This window comes from Sinocyclocheilus grahami, unplaced genomic scaffold, assembly GCF_001515645.1.
Source record: "Sinocyclocheilus grahami isolate Dianchi unplaced genomic scaffold, SAMN03320097.WGS_v1.1 scaffold153.1, whole genome shotgun sequence".
Taxonomy (NCBI): Eukaryota; Metazoa; Chordata; class Actinopteri; order Cypriniformes; family Cyprinidae; genus Sinocyclocheilus; species Sinocyclocheilus grahami.
The window spans coordinates 415,532-442,087 of record NW_015505332.1 but is presented as its reverse complement, the minus strand read 5'-3'; the positions used below and the strand labels follow the sequence as shown (position 1 = coordinate 442,087).

At 38.5% G+C, this 26,556-nt stretch overlaps 3 protein-coding genes across 6 annotated transcripts; all 3 read left to right on the top strand.

Annotated features, from left to right (window-relative positions):
• Positions 1-3,773, top strand: LOC107592434 (proteasome subunit alpha type-2-like). Its single transcript, XM_016281944.1, has 8 exons — positions 1-104; positions 1,077-1,153; positions 1,307-1,439; positions 2,431-2,553; positions 2,713-2,794; positions 2,931-3,004; positions 3,091-3,148; positions 3,538-3,773. Exons 1-8 carry the CDS (start codon positions 64-66, stop codon positions 3,652-3,654), a joined length of 705 nt encoding a protein of 234 aa, XP_016137430.1. The 5' UTR covers positions 1-63; the 3' UTR covers positions 3,655-3,773.
• A 704-nt stretch (positions 3,774-4,477) lies between these two features.
• Positions 4,478-15,977, top strand: LOC107592502 (ATPase family AAA domain-containing protein 2-like). The gene is made up of 20 exons (XM_016282035.1): positions 4,478-4,615; positions 5,211-5,329; positions 5,870-5,960; positions 6,036-6,151; positions 6,289-6,463; positions 6,557-6,645; positions 6,740-6,899; positions 7,009-7,099; positions 7,429-7,743; positions 9,480-9,600; positions 11,092-11,278; positions 11,365-11,550; positions 11,686-11,821; positions 11,902-12,098; positions 12,200-12,363; positions 12,418-12,419; positions 14,648-15,082; positions 15,185-15,318; positions 15,438-15,566; positions 15,751-15,977. The coding sequence occupies exons 1-20, from the start codon at positions 4,478-4,480 to the stop codon at positions 15,781-15,783; spliced, it is 3,018 nt and encodes a 1,005-aa protein (XP_016137521.1). The 3' UTR covers positions 15,784-15,977.
• A 1,234-nt stretch (positions 15,978-17,211) lies between these two features.
• Positions 17,212-23,347, top strand: LOC107592432 (zinc fingers and homeoboxes protein 1-like). Of its 4 annotated transcripts, XM_016281941.1 has the most exons (4): positions 17,212-17,270; positions 17,758-18,087; positions 19,276-19,540; positions 20,764-23,347. In XM_016281941.1, exons 3-4 carry the CDS (start codon positions 19,381-19,383, stop codon positions 23,079-23,081), a joined length of 2,478 nt encoding a protein of 825 aa, XP_016137427.1. In that variant the 5' UTR covers positions 17,212-17,270; positions 17,758-18,087; positions 19,276-19,380; the 3' UTR covers positions 23,082-23,347. The 4 variants fall into 4 exon arrangements, with proteins under 4 accessions (XP_016137427.1, XP_016137429.1, XP_016137428.1 ...); XM_016281943.1 differs by lacking the exon at positions 17,212-17,270 and having other exon boundaries at positions 17,426-18,087; positions 19,377-19,540; XM_016281942.1 differs by lacking the exon at positions 17,212-17,270 and having other exon boundaries at positions 17,426-18,129; positions 19,377-19,540.
• Positions 23,348-26,556: the final 3,209 nt, after the last annotated feature.

Here is a 26,556-nt window from a genome sequence, read left to right as displayed (position 1 = left end):
CTCTTTCAGCCAATCAGATCAATTAAGCGCGTGACGTCACTTCCCCAACAGCCAGACGCAGCCATGGCAGAAAGAGGGTACAGTTTCTCCCTCACCACTTTCAGGTAATAAACATCATGATTTTGTTAAATCCAGTGTGTTCATGAAGATCAAACGAGTGTGTGTTTTAGCGGATCGCGAAGCTCGAGTTTTGTGGTGTGCGTTCCGTCAATCAGAGGCGTTATCTCCTTATCCGGCCGCTGATGCAGAGTCACTGTGTTTGTGATGCAGTGCTGATTTTATTCACGTGCATCAACATTCATGAACAAGATGAACTAAACACATAATGAATCCCAGAGCAACAAATTCTACTCTCTCATGGGTGTTTAAAGGACAGGCTGGCCTCGGTTTTGTCTTTGCGACTGCAACTTGCTTCTTTTACTTTCACTTTCTGTGAATCATGGGAAGCTGTTCTTTTATATAACTCCTGAATGCACATGAACATACAGTTTATAATGATCAGTACTGTGTTTTTTTATTATTATTATTATAATAAAGCATAACTAAACAGAACAGTTTTGTGACAATGTAAAAATATAACTTTTTTTTATAAGGACCATTGCATATTTAATAAGCCTCATTTGTATATTTGAAGTCTGTAAATGGGTGAAGTAACAATACAGCACAATGTTTTAACATTAACTCTAGTCAACATGTCAAAATATACTTCACCTTACAATCGCAACACTTTTCTTGTTTTTCTGTTTTCACTTTCACTTTCTGTGAATCATGGGAAGCTGTTCTTTTATATAACTCCTGAATGCACATGAACATACAGTTTATAATGATCAGTACTGTGTTTTTTTGTTATTATTATAATAAAGCATAACTAAACAGAACAGTTTTGTGACAATGTAAAAATATAACTTTTTTTTATAAGGACCATTGCATATTTAATAAGCCTCATTTGTATATTTGAAGTCTGTAAATGGGTGAAGTAACAATACAGCACAATGTTTTAACATTAACTCTAGTCAACATGTCAAAATATACTTCACCTTACAATCGCAACACTTTTCTTGTTTTTCTGTTTTCAGCCCTTCAGGGAAGTTGGTCCAGATTGAGTATGCTCTGGCAGCTGTAGCAGCTGGTGCTCCTTCAGTTGGAATAAAAGGTTAGTCATGTTCTTTTATGTATTTGTTATGTGTGTCTTAACTTTTCATTGTTTATAAAACTTTATGGTTTTAGCATGTGCTTATTGTGAGCTTTTTGAACTGTGTTTATACAGCAAGGAACTTTCATTTTATCATCATTTCGTTTTTCACAGCTTCAAATGGGGTTGTTCTGGCTACGGAAAAGAAGCAGAAATCGATATTGTATGATGAGCAAAGTGTTCACAAAGTAGAGCCCATAACCAAACACATTGGTATGGTCTACAGTGGCATGGGTCCAGACTACAGGTATGGATTTGGAGCCTACATGAACAAACGCTATATAATAATGATTCTTAATATGAAGCATGTGTAAGGCAGTCTTGTAAAAAAAAAAAAAAAAAAAAAGTGTAGTTGACTTTCAGAGCAATTGTTTTAATGTTTTAAAAAAAATTTAAGAATAGTTCACCCAAAAAAGAAAATGTACTCACCCTCAAGCCATCCCAAGATGTAGATGAGCTTGTTTCTTCATCTGACCAGATTTGGAGAAATGTAGCATTACATCACTTGCTCACCAATGGATGCTCAGCAGTGAATGGGTGCCGTCAGAGGAGAGTCCAAACAGCTGATAAAAACATCACAATAATCCACAAGTAATCCATACCACTCCAGGCTATCAATAAATATTTTGTGAAGCGAAATACTGCATGTATGTAGGAAACATCCATTATTAAGGTGTTTTAACTTAAAACTCAAGTCAAAATCCATAATAACATTCCTCTAATTAAAAAGTCCATCCCCTGTTTGTCCTCTCACATTAAAATGCTATTTTAGACAGTGCTTGATCTGTGCATATTTCTCTCCTGATTCAGAAGAGACCATTTTTTCACTGGAGAAAGCAATATTATGGTTTATGGACTATCTATTTAGGCCGAAAATAACAGTTTGAGGTTAAAAACGTCTTGATGGATTTGTTTATTATAAGCATGCTACTTTTTGCTTCACAAGACATTAACTGTTGGACTGGAGTCATGAGGATTATTGTGATGTTTTTATTGTGACCCATTCACTGCAGAGGATCCATTGGTGAGCAAGTGATCCATTGCTAAATTTTTCCAAATCCATTCCAATGAAGAAACGCACTGATCTGCATCTATGATGTTTGCCTGTGGCTGAGTCAATTTTCAGTAAAAATTTTGGATTTTTCATATTGTCGTAATTATAATATAAAGGTGGGATTATGGCAAAGATAAGATGCTCAATAAGAGTTGTTGTAATGGGTTTTTATCATGTTTTGCAGGGTTCTGCTGCGAAGGGCACGGAAGCTGGCTCAGCAGTACTTCCTGGTCTATCAGGAGCCGATTCCTACAGGCCAACTTGTTCAGAGAGTGGCTTCTGTTATGCAGGAGTACACACAATCAGGGTATGTGTGAAATGTCTCCGTTGCACAATTTACCACTGTTACAATTGTTCTGGAAGTTGCCCTACAAACAGCTCTTTTGCAAAATGTATAACAATATGCATGTACCAAATTGACAGTGGCATAACATGCAGATTTTGTCATGTTATTGTTTAAACACAGAGGTGTTCGGCCATTCGGTGTGTCACTCCTGATTGCTGGCTGGGATGAAGACCGTCCATACCTTTTCCAGTCAGACCCCTCGGTATGCTTGCTATTCATTTCATTTATTGTATTAGTGTAATCTTTAAATTTGAACCGAAAATAATTGTCTCTTAAAATGTAAGCTCTTTTATTATGCACTGTATTAGAAAAATAAGATGGACTTTGATCTGTTTAAGGGAGCATACTTCGCATGGAAAGCCACAGCGATGGGGAAGAACTATGTGAATGGGAAAACATTCCTTGAAAAAAGGTATAAAATGTAATAACTGAAAGCATAAGACCCTTTTAGTCTTCCTAAACGTACAGCATCTCATTGGTTTCATTTTCCTGTTTTAGGTACAATGAGGATCTGGAACTGGAAGATGCGATTCACACTGCTATTCTGACTCTTAAGGTAATAATTATACAATTTTATTATAAATATACAACCCAGCCATGTTTGCTAAAGGTCTGTTAATTGCAGTAATGTATTAGATACCGTTATTATTTGCATACAAGATCCAAGATTAACTTTTGTCTAAAATATTTGGTAGCCGTGAAACGGTCTGTTGCATTGTAAAATATTGTTTCCCTATAGGAATTACATCTCTTTATCTAGCTGTTTTTCATTGTGCATTGGTGACAAACGAGCTAGAGTCAATATCGCACTGTAACTGTCACAAAGCTTGACGTTTTATTTATTTGCTAAAGCCTCAAAATGACTTGCTGAATATTTATTTCATTTGTATTATGCATTGCATTAATGTCAAACATCAATGTTAACTATGACTACTTTTGTTACAGGAAAGCTTTGAAGGTCAAATGACTGAGGACAACATTGAGGTGGGAATCTGCAATGAAGCAGGATTCAGGCGACTGACTCCAGCGGAGGTGAAAGACTATCTAGCCGCCATTGCTTAAATCATCTTTTCAAGTTGTAGATTGAGCACTGATTGTCTTCTTCATAACTTCATTAGTACATATTCATGAGTTTGAGCAATGTAAAGGCATGGAAATAAGTGAAAGTTGTATTGTTTATATTTAGCTTTTCTGTCTTACTGAAGGAAAAAATAAACAAGTCTTTTAAAATTCTTTTGAGTGTTTCCATTTGTTCTGTTGTGCAGTGTTTTAGATATGAGCAAACTGCATAAAAGAGGACTGAGGAGGATACTTAACATTTGGTTTTATAACATTAACTTCCATCTGAAATGACAGTTATTATATACATATATATCTGGCTTCTGTGTTTGAAGGTCCAAAAACAAGCTCATTGGGGGGGGGTTGGCCTGCGTCAGCCAATCAGAATCTTGAGCGCCGCGTCACTTATAGCGCGCCAAAAAATGAGCCGGTACTCCTTTCCAACAGTATTCTTACGCAAAAGCGGATACTTTTATAGATAAAAGCCTCAACGTTTTTATCAGTGAAAGGTCCAGCAATTTCCGTTTTATAGTTTAATCATATCCATTTGAATAACACATTTAAATTTGAACAAGAAAATTAGTTGTTTGCGCGGCCATTCGCTTAAACGGCTCTAGTTTCTGTCTCGCCAGCGCATTCGTATTATGCGTTGTGTCCTTTGACTGAAAGTGACGTTTGTGGCGCCAGAAATCAAGGAGGAGTGGGGTTCATTTTCAAAACGATGCGTTATCGCTCAAAGTACTCGGCGTATTAAAAGCTTGACAAAAACTTTTTAGAAGTGAGTTTGACAGCGAATGGTCTGAGGGTCTTAAAACGCTCGTAAAAGATGGTGATGTTACGCAGTAACGGTGATATGGACTCCAGCTCGGAGTTTCTCTCTCTAAAACCGCCTCAGAGAAAGTCCGCGCGGCTGAAAAAGGCCCATGATGACAGTTTAACAAGCGCAGAGGACAGTCCGGCTAATGTGAGTTAATGTCTCTTCTTTACAAGTACTAATATGTTAGTAATTTTTTTTGTTTACCTATTTTACCTAGTAAAATATTCGCGGTAACAAAACAAAGCTGGGTGTTAAAAGAGCGCGGGATGCTTGAGTGAACTGCATGAGCGCGCGACCTGTTAACGTAACTTAACTGTTACAAAACCAAAACAAATAAGTTGATGTGCAATGTTACATCGGATATACACCGGTAATAATGTATATAGAGTATGTCTGCGGGAGTATTTTATGATTCAAAAATGCTTTCTGCATTTCTGTAGATGGATGGGTAAGTTAGTTGGCAACGCAGAGTAAGAATTTACTTTTATTGGCAAAGCAAGTTATGGCTCACTCTTACACTATGCATAATATATACACTTTAGCCATTTTAATCACCTGCAAATAGTAATGTGGTGTGACACTTATGAAAAGTGCAAATAATTATTGTCAACGTATAGAATGTGAGGTCCTGCAAATATAGTTAGAAGAAATACTGTTTAAAATGGTTATATATAGAGTATAGCATGCCAGACACTGCTACGATGTATGCATGATCAATTTTTAGGGATTTTTGACTCTAAAGGAGGACAACAACATGAGGAGCAGAGCTCAAAGAGGAAGACATATGGTCACCTTTGCTGATATGAATGGACAAACAAGCAAATCTCCTCCAAAAGATGAGAAAAGTGAGAGGCATTTAAGGTGGGAGTGTCATGGTTTGATTTCTTGTCCTTTTATATTTGTTTAATCATTAACCATCTGTTATACTGTATTTACTAGATGTTATTTGTTAATCTGTGTATTCTATTATTTATTTATTCATAGAAAATCTCCAAGACTTCAGGCAGAGGGGGAGAGGTCGGCAGATGAGCGTGAAAAGGAATAAACCTCCACAAATTCGTGACGTGTTTTCTAAAAGTCTAAACCGTTTTAACTTTGCATGGCTTTCTATAAATCTCTTGTGTGACGCGAGTGCAGCAGTTATATTTGTCCATCTAGAAAATGCGCTGAATATGCATTCTGTGTGAATGGCTTTGTTTCGGTTTTAACCTAATCAAGATCTTCTACACATTGAGCTAATACATTTCTCTAATATTTTGAATGAATAACACAGCAGCGCCACACAAAAATGTCATTTACATCATCATCACCGCATCTTGTGCTCCACTGATGAAGCTCCCTGACGCACACCTAACATTCGATTGTACTATTTTTGCATTCAAATGCAAATGTTTATTTTTTACGGAAGGAGGATTTGTTGGGAATCCACAAGGACAGGATTAAAATTGGAGCAAGTCTTGCAGATGTTGATCCAATGCAAATTGACCAAACAGTATGTATTTGCCATTTGAATTGAAATTCAAAAAATGTACAGACCTATGTTTGACTGTTTGGTTTCCATGTGCAGGTGCGCTTTGACAGCATTGGAGGTTTGGGCAAACACATCTCTGCATTGAAGGAGATGGTTGTGTTTCCTTTACTCTACCCTGAGGTCTTCGAGAAGTTTAAGATTCAGCCTCCAAGGTATGCAAAGCGATACTGATAAATATTACATTAAAATGCCTATTTGGATGACTGATCAGTGGTTTTCAAAAATGAGAGGTAATGCTAAATATCACCTTTTGCAGAATGTATGTTGATTGAATGCTATGTGTTTCCAGAGGCTGTCTGTTCTACGGCCCTCCTGGCACAGGAAAGACTTTAGTAGCTCGGGCCCTAGCAAACGAGTGCAGTCAAGGTGAGAGGAAGGTGGCGTTCTTCATGAGAAAAGGAGCAGACTGCCTCAGCAAATGGGTGGGCGAGTCTGAGAGACAGCTCCGCCTCCTGTTTGACCAGGTTGCCCACATTTAAACGTAACTTAATTTAAATTTCATTTAAAAATGGTCATTCATGAATGCCTAATTTTGTCTAAATATTTTATTTTTAAAGGCATACCAGATGCGTCCATCAATTATTTTCTTTGATGAAATTGATGGTATTGCACCTGTTCGGTCCAGCCGGCAAGACCAGATACACAGGTGTGTTAGTCTGTGTTTCTGCATTGTTTTTTTGTTTTTTTTTAATCTTTTCTTGCCATCTTGATATGAAACTGTTTGTTTATGTTGTCTGAAGCTCCATCGTGTCCACTCTGTTGGCTCTCATGGATGGGCTAGACAGCCGGGGTGAGGTGGTTGTTATTGGAGCCACTAACCGTCTGGACTCCATCGATCCTGCACTCAGACGGCCTGGACGATTTGACAGAGAGTTTCTCTTCAACCTACCAGACAGAGAGGTAGGAGTTTGGAGCTCTGTTGTTGGCTGCCTTAGCCAGTGTTTATTTGCGACTGCAGGTTTTTTTTTTGTTATAAAATAACCTACAAGACATTGTTGCTGATTTGTAGGCTCGCAAAGATATTTTGAAGATTCATACTAGGCAGTGGGACCCGCAGCTGTCTGATGTGTTTCTTGAAGAGTTGGCTGACAAGTGTGTTGGTAAGAGCTTTTCCGGTTCCACTATGTGAAACGACCTGATGAGTGCATCTCGCATAACAGCTTACCTTTGTCTCAGTTTTCTCAGTGCCAACACAGAGGCTGGTGCTTTCCAACACACCTCTAGAACATGCTGTATTTGGGTTTTAAGTAGCAGTGTTATGTAACATTCTGCTGTTCTAGTATTCCCACTCTCTAGCACTCTCAATTCTGGCATTTACAGAGCTCTCCGACTGTCTCATCCTGTCCAAGTGGGCAGTTCTTATCCAGAATAAACTGCACAATCATCCCTGATTGTATACCAATAGTCAAAACTCTCCCTGTGCTTTCAGGTTATTGCGGCGCAGACATCAAAGCTGTGTGCTCAGAAGCAGCTCTCTGTGCCTTGCGTAGACGCTACCCCCAGATCTATGCGTCCTCCCAGAAACTCTTGCTGGATGTGGAGTCCATCAGCGTGAGTGGCCGGGACTTCCTCTCTGCCACGAGGAAGATAGTTCCAGCTTCACAGAGGGCAGTGGCCTCTCCTGCTAAAGCACTCACGCCTGTTATTGAACCCCTGCTGAGCTCTGCCCTCAATAACGCCATGGAGATGCTGCAGAGACTCTTTCCTCATGTAGAGCAGGTACTCAAGAAGAAAAGAGATGCTGGTAAAGACAACTATTTTTATCACTCATCCCCATAGTAGTGCCACTCATGTTTTGTTTAGGAAATGTAAAAATCTAGTTTGTATTTTTAAATTAATGTTCAATGCAAGTAGTATTGTCACAGTACCAAAATTTCAGTATTCGGTACCGATACCAGTGAAAATCCATGGTTCTCGGTACCAATTTCGGTACCAAAGCAAAACCCAAAAACATGCTAATTGAACAACATTTTTATTAATAATGTTAAACAAAAATTAAATGTACAAAACCAATGCCATTCTTTATACTTATTTAAAAGTGTTTCAAGTTTTCCCACAAGTAATAAAAGTATGAAAAAAGTAAACAAGTTTCACCCAAAAGTTTAGTCATAGTTCTGCTGCCACTGAAAAATATCTGTAAACTGTTGTCTGTTTTAGGGTTTGTTGGTGTGTTTCAGGATCTTCCTCAGTCTGCAGTTGTAAAAGGAAAATATAATATACTTAAGTAAAGCAACGGGCTGAGTCTGACCAAATGCAACATAAGATCATTGACACCAGCTAAAATATAACTTTTCAGTAAATAACAAACCTCAGCTTTTATAATAAATTTAGATAAGATTACATATATTAACTGTATATCAAATAGACGCAAACTGTAGTATTAAAAACAATACAATAAGACAATACAACAATTTACAATAAGATTTTATTTGTTAGATAACATGACCTAACAATAAACAATAGTGATATGGCAATTATTCTTCTTAGGGTTAATTTCAAAGTTCAATCTGTTAAAATTATTTAATGCACAATGAACAAACATGAATGATCAAGTGTTTGTATTAAATAACATTCACAAACATTAATGAATATTTTTTAAAAATATATATTGTTCACTCACTGTAAGATGTTACTAGATCTAACATTGTACAGTAAAGTCTATACAGGAGATCAAATTTGACTGTACTTTTATTTAATCCAAACTGTTCATATTTCCATCCTGCTAGAGATATTCAGCCAAGAATTACAACTAACTGACAAAAAAAAAAAACTTTTTCTGACAGACTGATATGATATAAACACTGTTAACCATACATTTGTACACTCTCTAACACGCATATTTTGGTTACACAGTTAATTTAAAAGCCGATGGTGTGTAAAAATAGTAAATACCATTATGTCCTCCTGTTTTTTACGGTAATAAAAGTTATAGGAGCATTAAATAGTTAACAGAAATAATTTTGAACAAAATGAACACAATTCATTCTAATGCTCATATTAGCGTTAGCCGCGTTTATGCTAATGATTAACTAAGTATATGCTAACGGCGAGGTTTATTTCAATCCAAAATTTTAATTAAAATATGGAATAATATTCATTACAGAAGCTCTAAATATTAAAATTGAAACTTACCTGCTTGAACTTGTTCGGGGTGTTTTGTTAGTTTGATGCGTTTTGATGCATTCCAGGGGCTAAATATCACGTTAATGGGGTCGTTTTTCAACCCGCGGAAATGAAAAACAACCCGCGGCAACAGTGTTAAGCAGCCCAATTCCGCGGGAAAACCGCGAACTTGGCAACACTGGAAGAGGATAGCTTTCGTTTAGCGCATCAAGAACCGGGTTGACCGGGTACTCGGTACCACCGGTACTTAAAAAAACCTGGTACCGTAACGTTTTCTTTTTTTTTTAGTACCGACTTGGTACCGAAATACCGGGTCTTTTGACAACACTAAATGCAAGTAAATATTTTCTATTTTAGAGGGTTTGTCTGGCATCTTAGATGATCTACTACAGAGTGAAGATGAGGGGTCCTCTGTGTGCATTACTAATAAAGGCCAGAAGAACACTGGACCGTCTGCATCTGCGCTTCATCTGAACAGGTTAGAAATGCGATGAACTGACGTCTGTGCTGACTTATTCATTCTAATGCTCATATTAGCGTTAGCCGCGTTTATGCTAATGATTAACTAAGTATATGCTAACGGCGAGGTTTATTTCAATCCAAAATTTTAATTAAAATATGGAATAATATTCATTACAGATTCATTACATACAATATTCATTACAATATTCATTACAGCTCTAAATATTAAAATTGAAACTTACCTGCTTGAACTTGTTCGGGGTGTTTTGTTAGTTTGATGCGTTTTGATGCATTCCAGGGGCTAAATATCACGTTAATGGGGTCGTTTTTCAACCCGCGGAAATGAAAAACAACCCGCGGCAACAGTGTTAAGCAGCCCAATTCCGCGGGAAAACCGCGAACTTGGCAACACTGGAAGAGGATAGCTTTCGTTTAGCGCATCAAGAACCGGGTTGACCGGGTACTCGGTACCACCGGTACTTAAAAAAACCTGGTACCGTAACGTTTTCTTTTTTTTTTAGTACCGACTTGGTACCGAAATACCGGGTCTTTTGACAACACTAAATGCAAGTAAATATTTTCTATTTTAGAGGGTTTGTCTGGCATCTTAGATGATCTACTACAGAGTGAAGATGAGGGGTCCTCTGTGTGCATTACTAATAAAGGCCAGAAGAACACTGGACCGTCTGCATCTGCGCTTCATCTGAACAGGTTAGAAATGCGATGAACTGACGTCTGTGCTGACTTGGTGCATATGGGGAAGCATAAGAAATTTTCTAAGAGTCTGATGTTTTATTGTGGCAAATAATGTTCTGTTATCCCATTTAAAGGACCGACGTGAGTGATATGAAGTGTCATGTACACAATTTCCCTTTTGTTGACTTAACTCTTCATATGTGGTTTCACTCACTCTGTACAGATATGAGTTCACAGGAAGCCTTGTTATGAGATCAAATATATCATATGTAAGATTTCAAAGACAGGATGTAATTTTTCTAAATCCAGTTTATCATCAGCAACAGTTTTTCTTAATCATGCCTATATATATATATATATATATATGTATATAAATAACATTAGGTAAACGTCCAATTTTAATTAGATTATTATTCTAATAAAAAAATTACTAATTGTTATTTTATATTTTATCACATTGATTGTAAAAATTATGCTAATATTATTATTGTGCCAACTTGGACAAATAATTTCGCTCTAATGCATTCTAGGATTTGCCTGAAAAAAATATTATTTTTTTTTCTATATCTTTGTGTTGCTACTTAGTTTTTGTAACATTTTTCTTATTAGGAATGTGCCTATATGATGCCTTTTAATGCTGTGTTGGTAGGCATCTCAGCAAGAATTTGAGGCAAAGCTTGAAACTTCAAAATATAGCTTAAGAATTTCACTGATGACAGTAGGGAAACATGTTCAGCCTGTGGTATATTTTGTGTTGTTTTGACCTGCCTGTCATCGCTGTGCTTCATTTCTTTCATTACATGTATTATAGGAGTGCCCTGCAGCAGCCCACCTCATTCAGACCCAGACTGCTGCTCTGTGGGACATCAGGCTCTGGTCAGACCTCACACTTGGCTCCTGCTATTCTCCACGCCCTGGAGAAGTTCAACGTTTATACACTTGATGTTGCTGTGCTGTATGGGGTCAGTTCAGCCACCCCAGAAGAGGCCTGTGCACAGGTGAACACATAGAATTTATAGTAAAAATCAAGATACATGGATAAACTTGTTTTATTAAATGACTGTCGATCTGTATTGTACATCAGGTTTTCTGTGAGGTGAGGAGAACCGCCCCCAGCATTCTGTATATTCCACACATTCAGTGCTGGTGGGACACTGTGAGCTCCACTTTAAAGGCTACATTCATCAGTCTCCTACAGGACATTCCTTCATTCTGCCCCTGCCTCCTCCTCGCCACATGCAGCTTTCCTCACCACACGCTCTATGCTGAGGTACCATATGTACTTTATAAACAGTACTGGAGCTTGTTTGGCTTAAAGAGTAAATAAAATGGCAGTTGTGATGCATTTTATCTTCTATAAAGTTATTGTATAACATATTTTTTTTTATTGTTTACCTGTTTAAAGGTGCAGGACCTTTTCCATGTTGAGTATGGGGAAGTGTTCGATGTTCCGCTTCCATCTCGGGAGGAGAGGCACAGATTCTTTGAGGATCTAATTTTAAATCAAGCTGCTAAAGCACCGGCGTCTAAGAGAGATGCAGGTGAGTATTTTTTTCTGTAATGTTTTTCACATTGTTGATATTTTCATGCACATTTGTGATAACTCCTATTTTCTTCTTAGTCCTCCAGGCACTGGAGGTGTTACCGGTGTCCCCTCCACCACCTCCCCGCCAGCTCTCTGAGCAGGAGATGCAGAAGCTAGAGGAAGAGGAAGAGGGCACGCTCAGGGAACTCCGCCTCTTCCTGCGGGATGTCACCAACCGACTGGCTCAGGACAAACGCTTCAAGGCCTTTACAAAGCCTGTAGACACAGAGGAGGTAAGGCGAAGATGGCCTTCTGTATCAACTCTCTCCAGCTGTTGATATTTGTGAACCAGTGCCTTCTTCTCAATTAGTTTTTTTTGTTTTTTTTTGGGCAGGTTCCCGATTACACTACAGTCATCAAACAGCCTATGGACCTGTCCACAGTTCTCTCCCAAATTGATTTGCACAAGTATGAAACTGTGGTCGCTTACCTGAAGGATGTGGATCTGATCTGGCAGAACGCCCTAGAGTACAACCCAGACAGAGACCCCTCAGGTAGGCTGAGAATTTTAGATATGAAATAGAAAACCGTTCTATATCTGCATGATTGCAGATGTGATATTGACTTTATACAATAGTTGAATAAAAAAATGTAATATTGTGTTATCTTTTAGACAGTATTTTCTTTTTTGCTCCATTTCACAAATGAAAAATAGTTCCAAACAAAGCCACAGTTGAACTGTTGTGCATCTCGGAGCAACACACATCTGTTTCATTACTGAAAGAGTCCACGGTTTGGAGCCAATGATTCAGTGACCCATTCATAAAGAAAGTCACTTGTTTTGTTTTTGAATGAATCAGTCATTTGAAGGAATCAGTTAAAAAAAAATTATTCACTCATTAAGATTTGCCGCCACCTACTGGCAGTTTGAGTGTAATATTGTTTTACAATATTACTGTTTATATTGTATATTTGATTAAATATATAGTTCAGTCATGAAACTCTAGATGGTGCAGGCTGACGGGTTGTTAACGTAACTGATGATATTCAGAGAGTTAAACGACTTGGCAGTTGGCACAAGCTGATTGGTTCATGCTGCATATGCAGCCAATGAGCTTACTGCCTTGCATTTATATGGCTGGCTAGCATTCACTTGAGATTCCTGCAGCGTGCTTTCAGAGTTTCTCTGAAACCCTCCACCTTCCCCAGCTCCACCTGTATAGATCTGCTACAAGCTATTTTATTTGCTATTTGTGCAGCAGCAGTATGTCTTAAATACTCACAGCACCTTATCGCCATATGCATTGGCAGTAGCAAGTTCCTGTACTTGCTTGCAGCAGCAGCAATAATCTACAACTACAGCAATAACCAACAGCAGCATAGCATGTGGTGCTCGTTGTATTTTAAAACACAATTGCAATGTTAGCTTAATTATTTAAGTCAGATATATTTCGCATATATATTTTTTTTTTATGAAAACTAATTATTTTTATTTTAGGCCTATTACTTACATAGGCTATACATTTTCCTTAAAGCATCCCATTTTGTCCTAGGGCTTGAAAACCTATGCCCTAGGCTAGTTAGGTCCATGTAGAAACTTGTGAATGATGCTTGTAGTTGTGGCATCACCGTTTAGTGACATCATTGAATGCTCCAGGAAAACGTATAGTCAGTGTCGGTCACAGCGCCTTTTAATTGCTGTTTTGAATCCAGCTATTATTTATTTACAGATTATGACGAGTGTGGTATAAAAGCTTTGTTTATGAAAGGAATAATTGGTTAGCTGGAAAATGTTACATCGTGACCATTCTTTTATTTGAGCCCATATAGCCTACACTTATGAGGCTTTGTTCTGGTTTGCTGGTTGGTCACGAATTTACACAAATTAAATAATATTTAGGCATTGTTTCTTTTCCTAAATCCTCACCGTCTAACCCTCTAATTTTGCAGATTTATTTTATTGTTGTTCACTTTTTATCACTGTTTTCATATCTCTTACTGTGGTAAACATGCGGGAAGGGAAATGAAAGGTTTCATGGCCGTAAATTAAGAATTTGTTCGATGTATTAATTTGTTCCCTCATTTTAGTTAAATCATGGGTTATTTAAGGAATTGCAGATTTATTTTATTGTTGTTCACTTTTTATCACTGTTTTCATATCTCTTACTGTGGTAAACATGCGGGAAGGGAAATGAAAGGTTTCATGGCCGTAAATTAAGAATTTGTTCGATGTATTAATTTGTCCCCTCATTTCAGTTAAATCATGGGTTATTTAAGGAACAAAATGAATGAAACATGGACAGTGGCCACAAATTAGTCGTAAAAGTCATAGGAACGAATTAAGTTAACAAGCCTATCTGTCCTGTGTGCCGCAGCCCTGCAAAGCACAGAGCCTGATATGAAACAATTATCTGGGAAAGTTACTTAGTTGCTACAATTCTATTGCTTTCCATGTTGAAGAACTTTGTGTTGTTTCTATTTTAATGTACTTTTAAAATCACGTTAAAAGCTTAATTTGTACCGCTCGCATGTGTTTTGCGCATGAGCCACACGCAGCCCAAAATTTAATAGCTTAATCAACCATCGATAGCTTTAATCGATTGCATCTCTTATCGACAATTAATCGATCATCAATTAATCATTGACATCCCTAGTCAGTAATAAAATTAAGTAAATTAAGAGTGATATTGTCTTTTTCAATATCAATATTGTTTGATTTACAAGAAAAAAATTTTAGCATTGACTTGTATACTTAATATTTTACCAGTACTTTTGGCATTAAGTTAGATTGGTAGGCTTTCTTTCATGTGGGCTGTGAGTGAAATATTTTGTCTATCCACAGCTTCACAGATGAAAAAGAAGAGGAAAAACCGATGGAAAAATGGATTCATCCGCAGAAAGAAGTCTTGCTCAAATTTGAACTCTAAAGACAACCATAACACAGCAGAATCAGGAGACGAAGATGAGGAAGAAGAGGAAGATGGAAAACTTTCTGAGAGTGAAGATGCCGAGAAGATGAAAGATGTTGAATGTGAGTCAATGGAGACTGATGGCTGCGCTCGTACAGAGGAACCCACAGAATCCACTGCTGTAGCACAGAATTACAACATCCCTAACGAAGGACAAGAACCTGATAATACTGCCTCTGCAGAGGACGAGGTCGTAAATGTTGAGACCATCCAGAATAATGCCACTGATGGCCACAATGATGTCCAAGAATCAGAGAGCAGTGAACCTAAGAGGACAGAGCCAAGTGCAGAGAACAACACAGGAACAGGTTAGCAAATCACACACACAAAAAAATTAGCATTTAATTTTATAACATTTGTGGTGTTTCTGGGAGCATAAAGCAGTACTTGAGTTTGCATGTGATTTTCAGAGTTCAGGCTGAAGCGGATGACAAGAGGTTTTAAGACGCAGGCCGAACAGCAGAGTCTCATCAGTGTGGATGCTGCCATGAAGATCCTGGAGCAGAAGAATATGCCTCTTATCGTGGACCACAACAAACTGAAAGTAAGTCAGATATCTTCCTCTAACTGCAGGAAAAAATACAGATAGTGGGAAAACTAAAGAGGTAGTGTGCAATAACTTGACTTCTACATTGGAAAGGTGTTTTCAATCTCTGTTTTCAGGAACTTCTACAGAGAGTTATGGACATGACGGAGGGATATGAGGTCAGTCAGCTGGAGAAACTTTATGCTCTGCTGTGTCAGAGCATTTATAGACACAGGAAAGATTACGACAAAACTGCGCTTATACAGGTACATTTAGATGATGCAGTAATACATCCTGCTTCCTTATTCTGTTGTTTGTACAGTAAATGAAAACTTGCTAGTTGTCATTAACCAATGTTTTCTATATATATATATATTTATATAATTTAAATATAATAAAGCTTATTAACTTTATCTGCCTATTTAACATATATGTTCTTTTATTTTCCAGGAAATGTCAAAAGAAGTTGAAGAGTTTTCCTAGTTTTCTTTTTATAAACAAACTACAATATATTTCTTATAAGAACTGCTCTATGAATTATATTTCATGTTGTGCATATCTGTTGGCACTTTTTCAAGCTTTGAACTGCAGTTGTTTTTATTTAATGTGACAAATCCAGTTGTATGTGCCATAATATATCGGCCTCCTAGCTATAAGGACATTATTGGGGAGTTCACTGATTTTTGTAATAAAATTGTATTGAAGTATGATAAATTATTGTTAGTGGGTGATTTTAACATACATGTGTGCTGTCCTACAAATCCATTGAATATAATTGATTCTGTTAATCTTATACAGCATGTGCATAAACCCACTCATGTTCATGGTCATATTTTAGACTTGGTTTTGTCTATTGATGATGTTGAAATATCAGATTAAGTTTTTTCAGACCATAAGTCAATTATTTTTAAGACGTCGATATCACATAAAATAGTAAAACCCAGAGATCAAAGTTGACCACGACGGGTTTTAAATGTTAAAGCTGTAGAGCAGTTCAAAAATGTATTTTATGAAATCAATCCTTGTTATTTAGTGGACAGTTTTTTTTTTCTTTAATATGGATTTGGATTCCTCACGCGATGCGTTATATTCTATTTGTTTGCCCTTTTTGGACTCTGCACTTAATCCAAAATCTGATTTGTTTTCTGACCCTCCAATTATTACTTGTGGGACTTTTTTGGATTATTTTGTTCAAAAGATCTCCGATATTAGATCTTCGATCAAACCTGGTTTGTTTGACCCTTCAGTTGTTTGCCTACCATCTGTTGGTTTTGACCATTTTGAACTTATTTCTCTGCAATCACTAGCTAACGTAATCAGCCAGCTAAAACCAACTGATTTTTCACTTGAAACAGGCATTTGATGTTCTTCGCCCCAGTATTTTATCTATAATTAATAAATAGCCTTTTAACAGGAGTAGTCCCTAATCAGTTTAAACATGCTGTTGTTCAGCCAATTTTGAAAAAAACACATTTGGATCCTGCTGCTGCATCAAATTATCGGCCAATCTCAAAGTTACCTTTTCTATCGAAGGTTTTAGAGAAGGTGGCTTTTAATCAGTTACATACTTTTTTTTTGCTTCAAAATGGCTTTTTTTTTATTTTTCGGCCAGGCTTTAGGGCAGGGGTGCCCAACCCTGCTCCTGGCGATCGACTGTCCTGCAAAGTTTAGCTCCAACTCTAATCAAACACACCTGCCTTTAATGTTTAAGTGATCCTGAAGACCTTAATTAGTTGCTTCAGGTGTGTTTGATTAGGGTTGGAGCTGAACTTTCCAGGACAGTCGATCGCCAGGAGCAGGGTTGGGCACCCCTGCTTTAGGGCTTACCATAGTACTGAGTCGGCTTTGATTAGGGTTTTAAATGAATTATTGACTGCAGTTGACTCGGGGTCCTCCAGTTCTTGTTTTATTCGATACCATTGACCATGAGATTTTACTCTCACGGCTTGAAAAGGGGGTGGGAATCCATGGTATAGCGCTTACATGGTTTAAGTCGTTTCTTTCAAACAGGACTTTTTCTGTAAATGTTGGTCAAGATTACTCACAACCTGTCTCTTTACTTAGTGGGGTTCCACAGGCAATTCTTACTGTCTTTTAAACCAAGCATATAGTTTGGTAATGGTACAAACATCTCATCTACTCTGCCTAAAGTAGTTGTGTGTTGTAATCACTTGTGGCTTCTACTTTTCTGGTTCTGATGAAATCTAAAAGAAGCTAGTAGGAAACGGGGAAAATTCCACTTGAATCTATGCAGACATGCATGAGGGTCACGTGACAGCACGTTGACTCTGATTGGACCGTTTCATAGTTTGGAGTTTGTACGTTTCTAAAGTCAATGCTCTGGTTTCGTAGCGCATGGACAATTTTGAAGTCCACAAGTGTGTGCATTGCCCCCGTACAAAGTCCTGTGTGAGTGTCTTAGTTACATTAACGTCCAAACATGTTGTTTTAACGTAGATTTTACGTGACGGCGGGGAGTCGCCTGGCGATGATGTCACGACGTATAACACTGACAGCGGTGACGCCTGATGATCATTAAAAACTGCCATTAAAATGAGCGCAGATGATTATTGTGTTTACTGAGAGACACATAAAACAGCAGCGCAGTGTGCCCTGCCGAGTAACTTAACAGAGACATCCGATCGGCGTGGCATCTGTCCGGTCCATCCAGCGTTCCCCCCCTGTACGTGCGGCGAGTCTCGGTCCGCCTCGCCTCCGCTCTTCCTGTCGCTGAACCGGAGGATACTCGCACCCAGAGCGGCGATCTGACACTGAACCCCGCGGCCGGTGAGTTCCATCGCATCCCTGAAGCTCCCTCACTAACAAAAGGTACCGTGCTTTTATGTTGTTTTATTCTTTGTAGCATGGTAATAATACCATAGTAATTTTCTGAGCAACCTTGGGGTACCATACATATACAGTGTATCGTGGTACAGTGATGTCTGAAAACACCATAGTGCTTTCCTGAAATGCATGTACCAGTACCATGGTACCCAAAGGTAGTTCGCTAAATACCATGGTAAAATGATAACGATTAAGTTATTGATTATGGTAATTTATTATCATGGTTTTATCATCTGCGCCAACAGTGCATCATGGAAGCGCCACAGTGTTTTAAGAGTGCGCTCAAAACGCCCCTAACACGTCTGACATTTCTCAATCTACATCTGAACTAATTGTCCAATGGTGACGCATATTATATAGTGACACAAAAGGACCGGATACATTAACAATGGTTAATGCATTGTCATTTATATCATTTATTAGTCTTAAATGTTAATTTCTAAACGCTCGGCTTTTCATTTTCAATTCATGTTATTTCTTAATGCAATATTTAAAGTAAACATGCACAACTTTTAATGTTAGAAAGTTATGGAAAATAACTTTGACCCTTTAACCTTTTCATTTATTATTATTAGTAATATTTGTATTAATTATATAAATCTTTTTAACTTTTTTTTTGTGTGTCTGGGAGCTTATTTTTAATAATCTATAATTGCAGTCTTATATTTTGGAGTTATTGGCCGTTTTTATTTCATGTCCAGTGATTTTGAATCTGATTTTTAGGTTTAGAAAAACTTAAATGAAAAACTACACATTCAGCAGAAATGGATATCTGACAGCTGTAGGTCACTACAATGTATGCAGATGCACTAAACTTATAGGGCTATAGATAAATATGTAAAATGTTAGATAACAGATATTAAGGCTCACATTAACTGATGATTAATGTATTGTTAACGTATACAGCCTTACTGTAAAGTTCTACCTAGATTCTGCCGTGTTAGATTAGCATTGAATTCTAAATAATTGACTTTAACAGTGGAATGCAGAAGAGGACTACACTTGTGCGGTAATTTGATCTAGTGTGTTTATGAATGCATCAATAAATGTTTTTAATTATAGGTCAACTGTCCCATGTTTACATCATAACCAGTGTCTTGCATGTGTATTTTGTTTCTCTGTGTCTTTCAGGATGTTGAGTTCAAATCTTGGAATGGGACTAATGTTTAACATGTAAATTCAACCTCCTAAAGGTTCTGGCCAGTTTATATTTTCTTTTTCACATTCACAAGCACAATGTCGAGCAGAAGGAAGTCCACGACCCCCTGCATGGTGCTTCCGTCAGATGTTGTAGAGCAAGATCCTGATATGGAGGCTCTGGAAGGGAATGAAGGAGCTGAGAGTATGGCAGACGGTCCTACTGAGGGAGCAGTGGTTCCCATGGAAACAGAGACAGGTGAAGTTCACTTCTAAAGGCTTTTTTTTTGTGTCCTGGTTGGAATAGTGCTGTGTCCTTACCAAGTGCAACATTACAGGTTTATAGCGACCAAGTAACTTTCGTGTTCACATTAAGAGTTTAGATGCTGCAAAAATATATACAGATGTTTAATATACAGCTATGCTGAGTGAGATTTTGGACAAATGGAATTTCACAATGGGCGGGGCTACCTAGCAGAATGTAGTGATGGAAATTTTGATTCTTTCAAGAGATTTGTTCATTTTCAGTTCGTTCACCAAAATGATTCGTTCAGTGACCATTTCTTCATATTATATAAATACGCCAGCAGCTGGCGAAAAAGAGTCAACGAACGTATTCACTTATTACAAAAAACTGATTTGGCTTTATTAAAATGTGTGCATAATCTACTCATTAAATAAATAGTCTAAATAAGTTGTTCTGATGACCAAAGCACAAGGTTTTCTTGCATATTTAACATTTTAATTGTTTGGTCAGACATTCATAAATCGGGCATTAAACGTTGAGTTATGTTCTGTATGTTAAATATGAATATATAAACAAGTTTATTTGCACAGTACCTATAACTGCGCTTTGCATCTGCTTTCTGCTGATTGCTGATCGAGATTAACATGCTTAATGGCCGACTGACCCCAATACACTCTCATTCATTTCATTCACGAATGACATGTACCAGTTCGGTCATTTCGTTCACGAACGAGAAGATCTCTCTCTCGTTCAGACTAAAAAGAAACTCGTTCAGTGAAGGGCGTATTCGTTCACTACATTCAACAAATCACATGCTCCGTCACATCTCATACTCAAAGGCTATTGGCTCGAGGTTTAGTCGTTCTTTGACAGGATGAAACGGTTCACAGAGCTACCCGGTTCACTGATCTGCGCATGCGCTGCCAATAGCGCCGCGCTGCTCTGGAGGGAGGAATTTCAGTGAACGAGAAATATGAGTCAATGGACTACATGAACGAGAACGATTCATTCACCAAAAAGATTTGTTCAAAAAGAACGATTCGTTCACGAACGTAACATCACTAGCAGAAAGCAAAAATTAACAAAAACAAAGCAACCTCTTATCGCACATTAATGTTTGTGATTGCAGTTGGTTAGGACAAAAAGCAAGTCAAGATTCATGCACTTTTTAACCTATCAGACACTCGTGCACAATACTGATTCTAATCAAAGTAATCCTTTTACTGTCCCTACAGAATATGAAGGGATCCATTTCTCAAGTGAGGACTGTCGTTCTTCAGGAAAACGCTCCGGTCAAACACCACTAGAGCAGCCCATCTCTGATCTGACCGCTGAGGGTGGTTTTGTGCAGACAGAGATGGAAGATAGTGATGACCCCTCAGTTACTGGAATCCCTCTCAGCAAGACTCCTATAATGAAAATGAAAAGCAAGTCTGAACCCAAGAGAATAGCCATGTCTCTAAAAGGCACGAGTGAAAGTGAGGCAGTGACTGAAAGTGAGATGGAACTGGAGCCATTGGAAGCGTCAGTGATGAGCTCTTCCATGGCACCAGAACTCATGAGCCCATTGTTCACAGAGTCTGTAAAGCCCAGCGTTCTTGTCAATATTTCAAACCCTGTGGTAGCAGATCAGAAGAAGCTGGTTATGAACCCTGCGACGGTTCTTCCGGCCGGATTGGCCCAGGTGCTTTCTGCCTTGCAGGCCCAGCAGAGTGCTCAAACTCAACTTCTAATACCAGTAAGTAGTATTCCCACGTATAATGCTTCAATGGACTCCAATGCAGTCCTGGTCAACACCTACAAGAAGTTCCCCTACCCGTCGGTGTCTGAAATCATGGGACTTGCAGCCCAGACCAAGTTCAGTGAGGAGCAGATAAAGATCTGGTTTTCGGCTCAGCGTTTGAAGCATGGCGTTAGCTGGACCCCAGAAGAGGTTGAGGAAGCAAGGAGGAAGCAATTTAATGGCACAGTCCACACAGTTCCCCAGACCATCACGGTTATCCCAGCCCATCATCTTTCCACCGCTAATGGCCTGCAGTCTATTCTTCAGACCTGCCAGATTGTGGGTCAGCCAGGTCTGGTTCTGACACAGGTTGGCATGGCCAATAGCATCCCAGTGACCACCCCGATAACCCTGACAGTAGCAGGAATGCCCAATCAAAGCCAGACGCCCAAGATCGCAACCAATCAAACAAGCCCTGCGCTCAATGAAACTAAAAGAGCTACCACCGTTCAGCCCCCATCACTGACCCCTCAGGAGAACTCTGCACTCAGTGCCGATCACTTTGGCCTGCGGCCTAAGAAATCCAAGGAACAGCTGGCTGAATTGAAAGCAAGCTATCTGAAGAATCAGTTTGCCAGTGATGCGGAGATAGCTAGGCTAATGAAGTTGACCAACCTCACCAAAGGTGAGATTAAAAAGTGGTTCAGCGACACCCGATACAACCAGCGCAATTCTAAGAACACCCACGCCTTCATCGCGAATGACAATCCCAGGGGTAGTAGCAGTGCCACCATTGTTATTGACTCTAGCGACGAAACGCCACAGTCTCCGACGCCATCACCCGTGAAAGAGAAGGAAACGCGCTCCAAGACCTGGAACCCCTTCCCAGACTTTACCTTGCAGAAGTTTAAAGAAAAGACACCAGAGCAGTTGGTGGTCCTAGAGGAAAGCTTTCAGAAACGTGACACACCAACTGATGAAGAGCTTAGCCGGTTGAGGGCCGAGACCAAACTTACCAGACGTGAGATCGACGCCTGGTTCACCGAAAAAAGAAAAACCCCTGTGCCTGATTCCTCAGAGTCGAAAGCAGATGGTGAAACATCCCAAAAGAAGGGAAGCCAAACTCCACCTGGAGGAAAGAGGCTGAGCAAAGAGAAGGTTACTAAGAAAACACCCGAGCAGCTTCATGTTCTGAAGAATGCGTTCGTTCGCACCCAGTGGCCCTCGACGGAAGAATACGACCAGCTGGCTGAGGAGAGCGGACTGCCTCGTTCCTACATCGTCAACTGGTTTGGCGATACACGCTATGCCTGGAAGAACGGCAACTTGAAGTGGTATTTTTATTATCAAAGTGGAAACACGGGAGGAACGAATGGCAACAAAAACAGAAAACGGAGGATTCGAAATCGCGGTTGGGGTAGAACCCGTAGTAGAAAAGCGAAGAAGCACACAGAATCGGAGAAGAATTTGCCAATCAGGTTCAAGTCTGGACAGGATATTCTGAAGGAGTACTACTTGAAGCACAAGTTTCTGAATGAACAGGACTTGGATGAGCTTGTCGCCAAGACTAACATGAGCTATGAGCAGGTGAGAGAGTGGTTTGCGGAGATTCATCGGAAGGAGGAAATGGGTACCAACCCGTTTGAAGATAAAACGGGAAATGAAGAACAAGATGAGGAGGAGGATGAGTCACAGGGTGAAAATGAGACGGCGGTTGAGGAGCAAGGACCTGCTTTGGGTGATGAAGATGATGATGACACTGATGACAGCGATGCCTGGGAGCCTCCACAGAGCGTTCGAAAAACATTGTCCGTGTCTGAGGGTCAGTGATTTTTCTGAATTGGCTTTATTCTGAGCAATGACCCTTGGTGAAAAATGTTGGGTCTCGACCACATGCCCTCTACCACTGCACCAATTCTGCTTATATTTTACGTAGTTTCACGTAAGATTTGACAAGATCTTTTTAGCAAAACATTGAGGAGAACTGTTTTTGGTCAGAATGTTTGACTACATTCAAACCTTGAGAGATCATGCACATTAAAGGGATAGTTCACCCAAAAATGAAAATTCTGTCATTAATTACTCACCCTCGTGTTGTTCGAAACCCGTAAGACCTTCGTTCATCTTCGGAACACAATTTAAGATATTTTTGACGAAATATGAGGACTCTCTGACCCTCCCATAGACAGCAAGGTAACTACCACGTTCAAGGTCCAGAAAAGTACCAAGATGATCGACAAAGTAGTCCGTGTGACATCAGTGGTTCAACTGTACAGTTATGAAGCTACAAGAATACTTTTTTGCGCGAAGAAAACAAAAATAAGTCTCACACTCGCATCATGATACTGACGTGAAAGCGTGTCCACAAGTGACGCAGTAGAGACGAAAATGTGGAATAAAGTCGTTATTTATGTTTTCTTTGTGCAAAAAAGTATTCTCGTAGCTTCGTAACTTTACAGTTGAACCACTGATGTCACACGGACTACTTTGTCGATCATCTTGGTACTTTTCTGGACCTTGAACGTAGTAGTTACCTTGCTGTCTATGGGAGGGTCAGAGAGCCCTCATATTTAATCAAAAATATCTTAAATTGTGTTCCGAAGATGAACGAAGGTCTTACGGGTTTCGAACAACACGAGGGTGAGTAATTGACAGAATTTTAATTTTTGGATGAACTATCCCTTTAACAGGGTTGTTTTTTTCCCCTCTGCGGCTCTGAAGTGCAGCGATAACTCAAGATCCCTTGAATGATAATAATAATGTCATGCATACAATTTGAACTTATGTCCACCAGAATTGATCATGCACCTTAACCCTTGTAAATGCAAAGACATCCTAGGCCTCTATATGGTCTTTTAAATGGGCTTTTTTCATTTGGAGTCAAATGGAGAACACTTAGTGCCAAAGGTATAGTATTGAATGTTATGGTTCCCTTAATAATGGACACAATAGCGAATTAAGGGAATATGCATGAATACATTGTCAATTAGACACATGAGGCACTTTGTCAACCACCCTGATGTACGGAACTTAAAAAATGCAACCAGCCACCTTATTTGTGTAGGGCGAGACCAAACATTGCAAATTGAATTTCCAAATTCAGTGACACTAAAGTGTTTTATCGTCTACATACTGACCATGGATATCTGATATACAGCATAGTACATCCCAACAGGAAGTTGTAGGTGTTCCTGTAGTTCTGCTGACTGCCACTATGGGGCTCATCTTCAAACAATAACAGCTAATACTCATCTTGTGGGGAAAGTTATTTTGTGGAAATGGTTGTAATAAACAGCTGATGTGACTATTTTGCCGTTTTTCAACTGGACAGTTTTAAGTATTTTCTCAAATTCAGTGGGAACATGGGGAATTCCCATTTTTTGGTTGTTGTTTGCCGTTTGTTCATTTTTGAAGTAAGATCTCCCTCAGATTTCTCTTCTACACAGTTCATAAAGGGGACTTTCATTTGCTTGACACCTTTTAACGGATCATGTTAAGAAAACACAATGCGTATTTGCCCTAATCATGAAGTGTTATGTTTTCCATCTCTATGACTGCTGCAGAATTTCTTTCTCTTTTGAGGAATGTGTTTCTGGTTTCCATTAATATCTTGGTATTATAGGACTAAATGAAACATGAACCATTGATGAATAATTACAGCGTGGGTGTAATTTGAGGTTGTCTGTTTATAATATTTGTGCATGAAAACAGCACTATGACTGGTACTTTTAAAATCGCCCCTGTGTAAGACATTCACCATCTTCATTATATCAGCATGCATCTGATGGAGTGATGAGGGAAAAAATGTTCGGTTTGTACATATAGCGTTATGCTCAACCAGTAGTTTAAATCCTTTTATTATAAGTTTGTATTTATAGTGATGTTAAATTTCACCTCTACACCAGTGGGTCTGCGTGTATGGCGATCATTCAAATAATTCGTGTGATATTTTACTGATTTTTCAGAGGTCCGTGTTGTATTTTTGTTTTACGTTCTGGATTTCTTACTTTTTGGTAAATTCATTTGACTTGCTTGCATCCCTCTGCATTTTCCTGTGAATACTGTAGTGTATTTTAGGCAAGAGGTCAAAGGTGCCTCTGTGAACATGGTAAGTACTGTTTGAACAAAATAGCACATTTAAACTTAGCAAAATGTGTCCTCTCCACTGTTAACAACTGATCCTTACATGTTTTTAAGAGTTTGAGAGCCTTACTGGGATCTTGCTTTGAATGCATTTTAGTTTAGAATCAAACCACAGTTAAATGTTGTGCTTCCTTTCTGCTGTCACTAATAGTGTTTCAAAAATGGTCAGATTCAGACTGTTTCTAGGCTCTGAAAACAGATTTTTACATGCACCAATAATAGTAATACAGATCTGGAACCATTATGGATCGTGATGTGAAACTCGTGACGAGCCTTAAAATCTGTAGATGCCGCTGTGGTGGCAAAAGCTTTATTTCCCAGAGCCATAGGCCTTGTGCAATGCTTTTTATTTAATTGAACTGTTTTAATAGGCTTTTGCTTGATTTAGACTAAATATATATATTTTCTACTTGTTTGTGGACAACACAATAAATTTGGATGAAATAAATAAATGCTGTATGCTGTTCTTTTTCTCTTCAAAGTTGGTCTTTTCAATAAGTGGCCTAATGGCATTACATTCTTCTTTTTAATCTCATTAGTAATTGAGACAAGATTATAAAATATACTGGCACTATGGCATGAAACATTTTAGTATATCGTTACATTTTATATAGTCAATTATAACACTATCACAGTATACTAGAGAGTGAATTTTACTTTTGGGCATACAGAATAAAATCACAACTCTATATGGTCGGGTACAGGTGAAAGATATGCTTTAACTATTCAAAAATTGAAATAACGCAAAAGAATATTCTGTGAATATTTCTCTAATATATTGAAGAATACTATGTAAAAAAAAAAAAAAAAAAAGTGTGTTATTGCAAGAGTGAGTCTTCAGACAGAGGCACTTTTGCATAGTTCAAATGTTGAACAAAAAAATGTAGTTTCAGGATAACTAATGTCATGTGTGCTAATGGGATTTTTAATATAATAAAATGTAGCCTATAGGCTATTTGTAATGTGATGATAATGACTTTAAATTGATCAAAGTAAAAAGTTAATGTTTCTGAATTAATATACGTAAATACCAATGCTTTGGTAATGGCATATAATAAAACAACTCTCAGATCCCGAAGAATCACTCGAATAGACATCTTAATATTAAACCACCAACTGTGAATCTTTTATTTTGAAGCGGTTGAACAGTGCGTAGCCATTT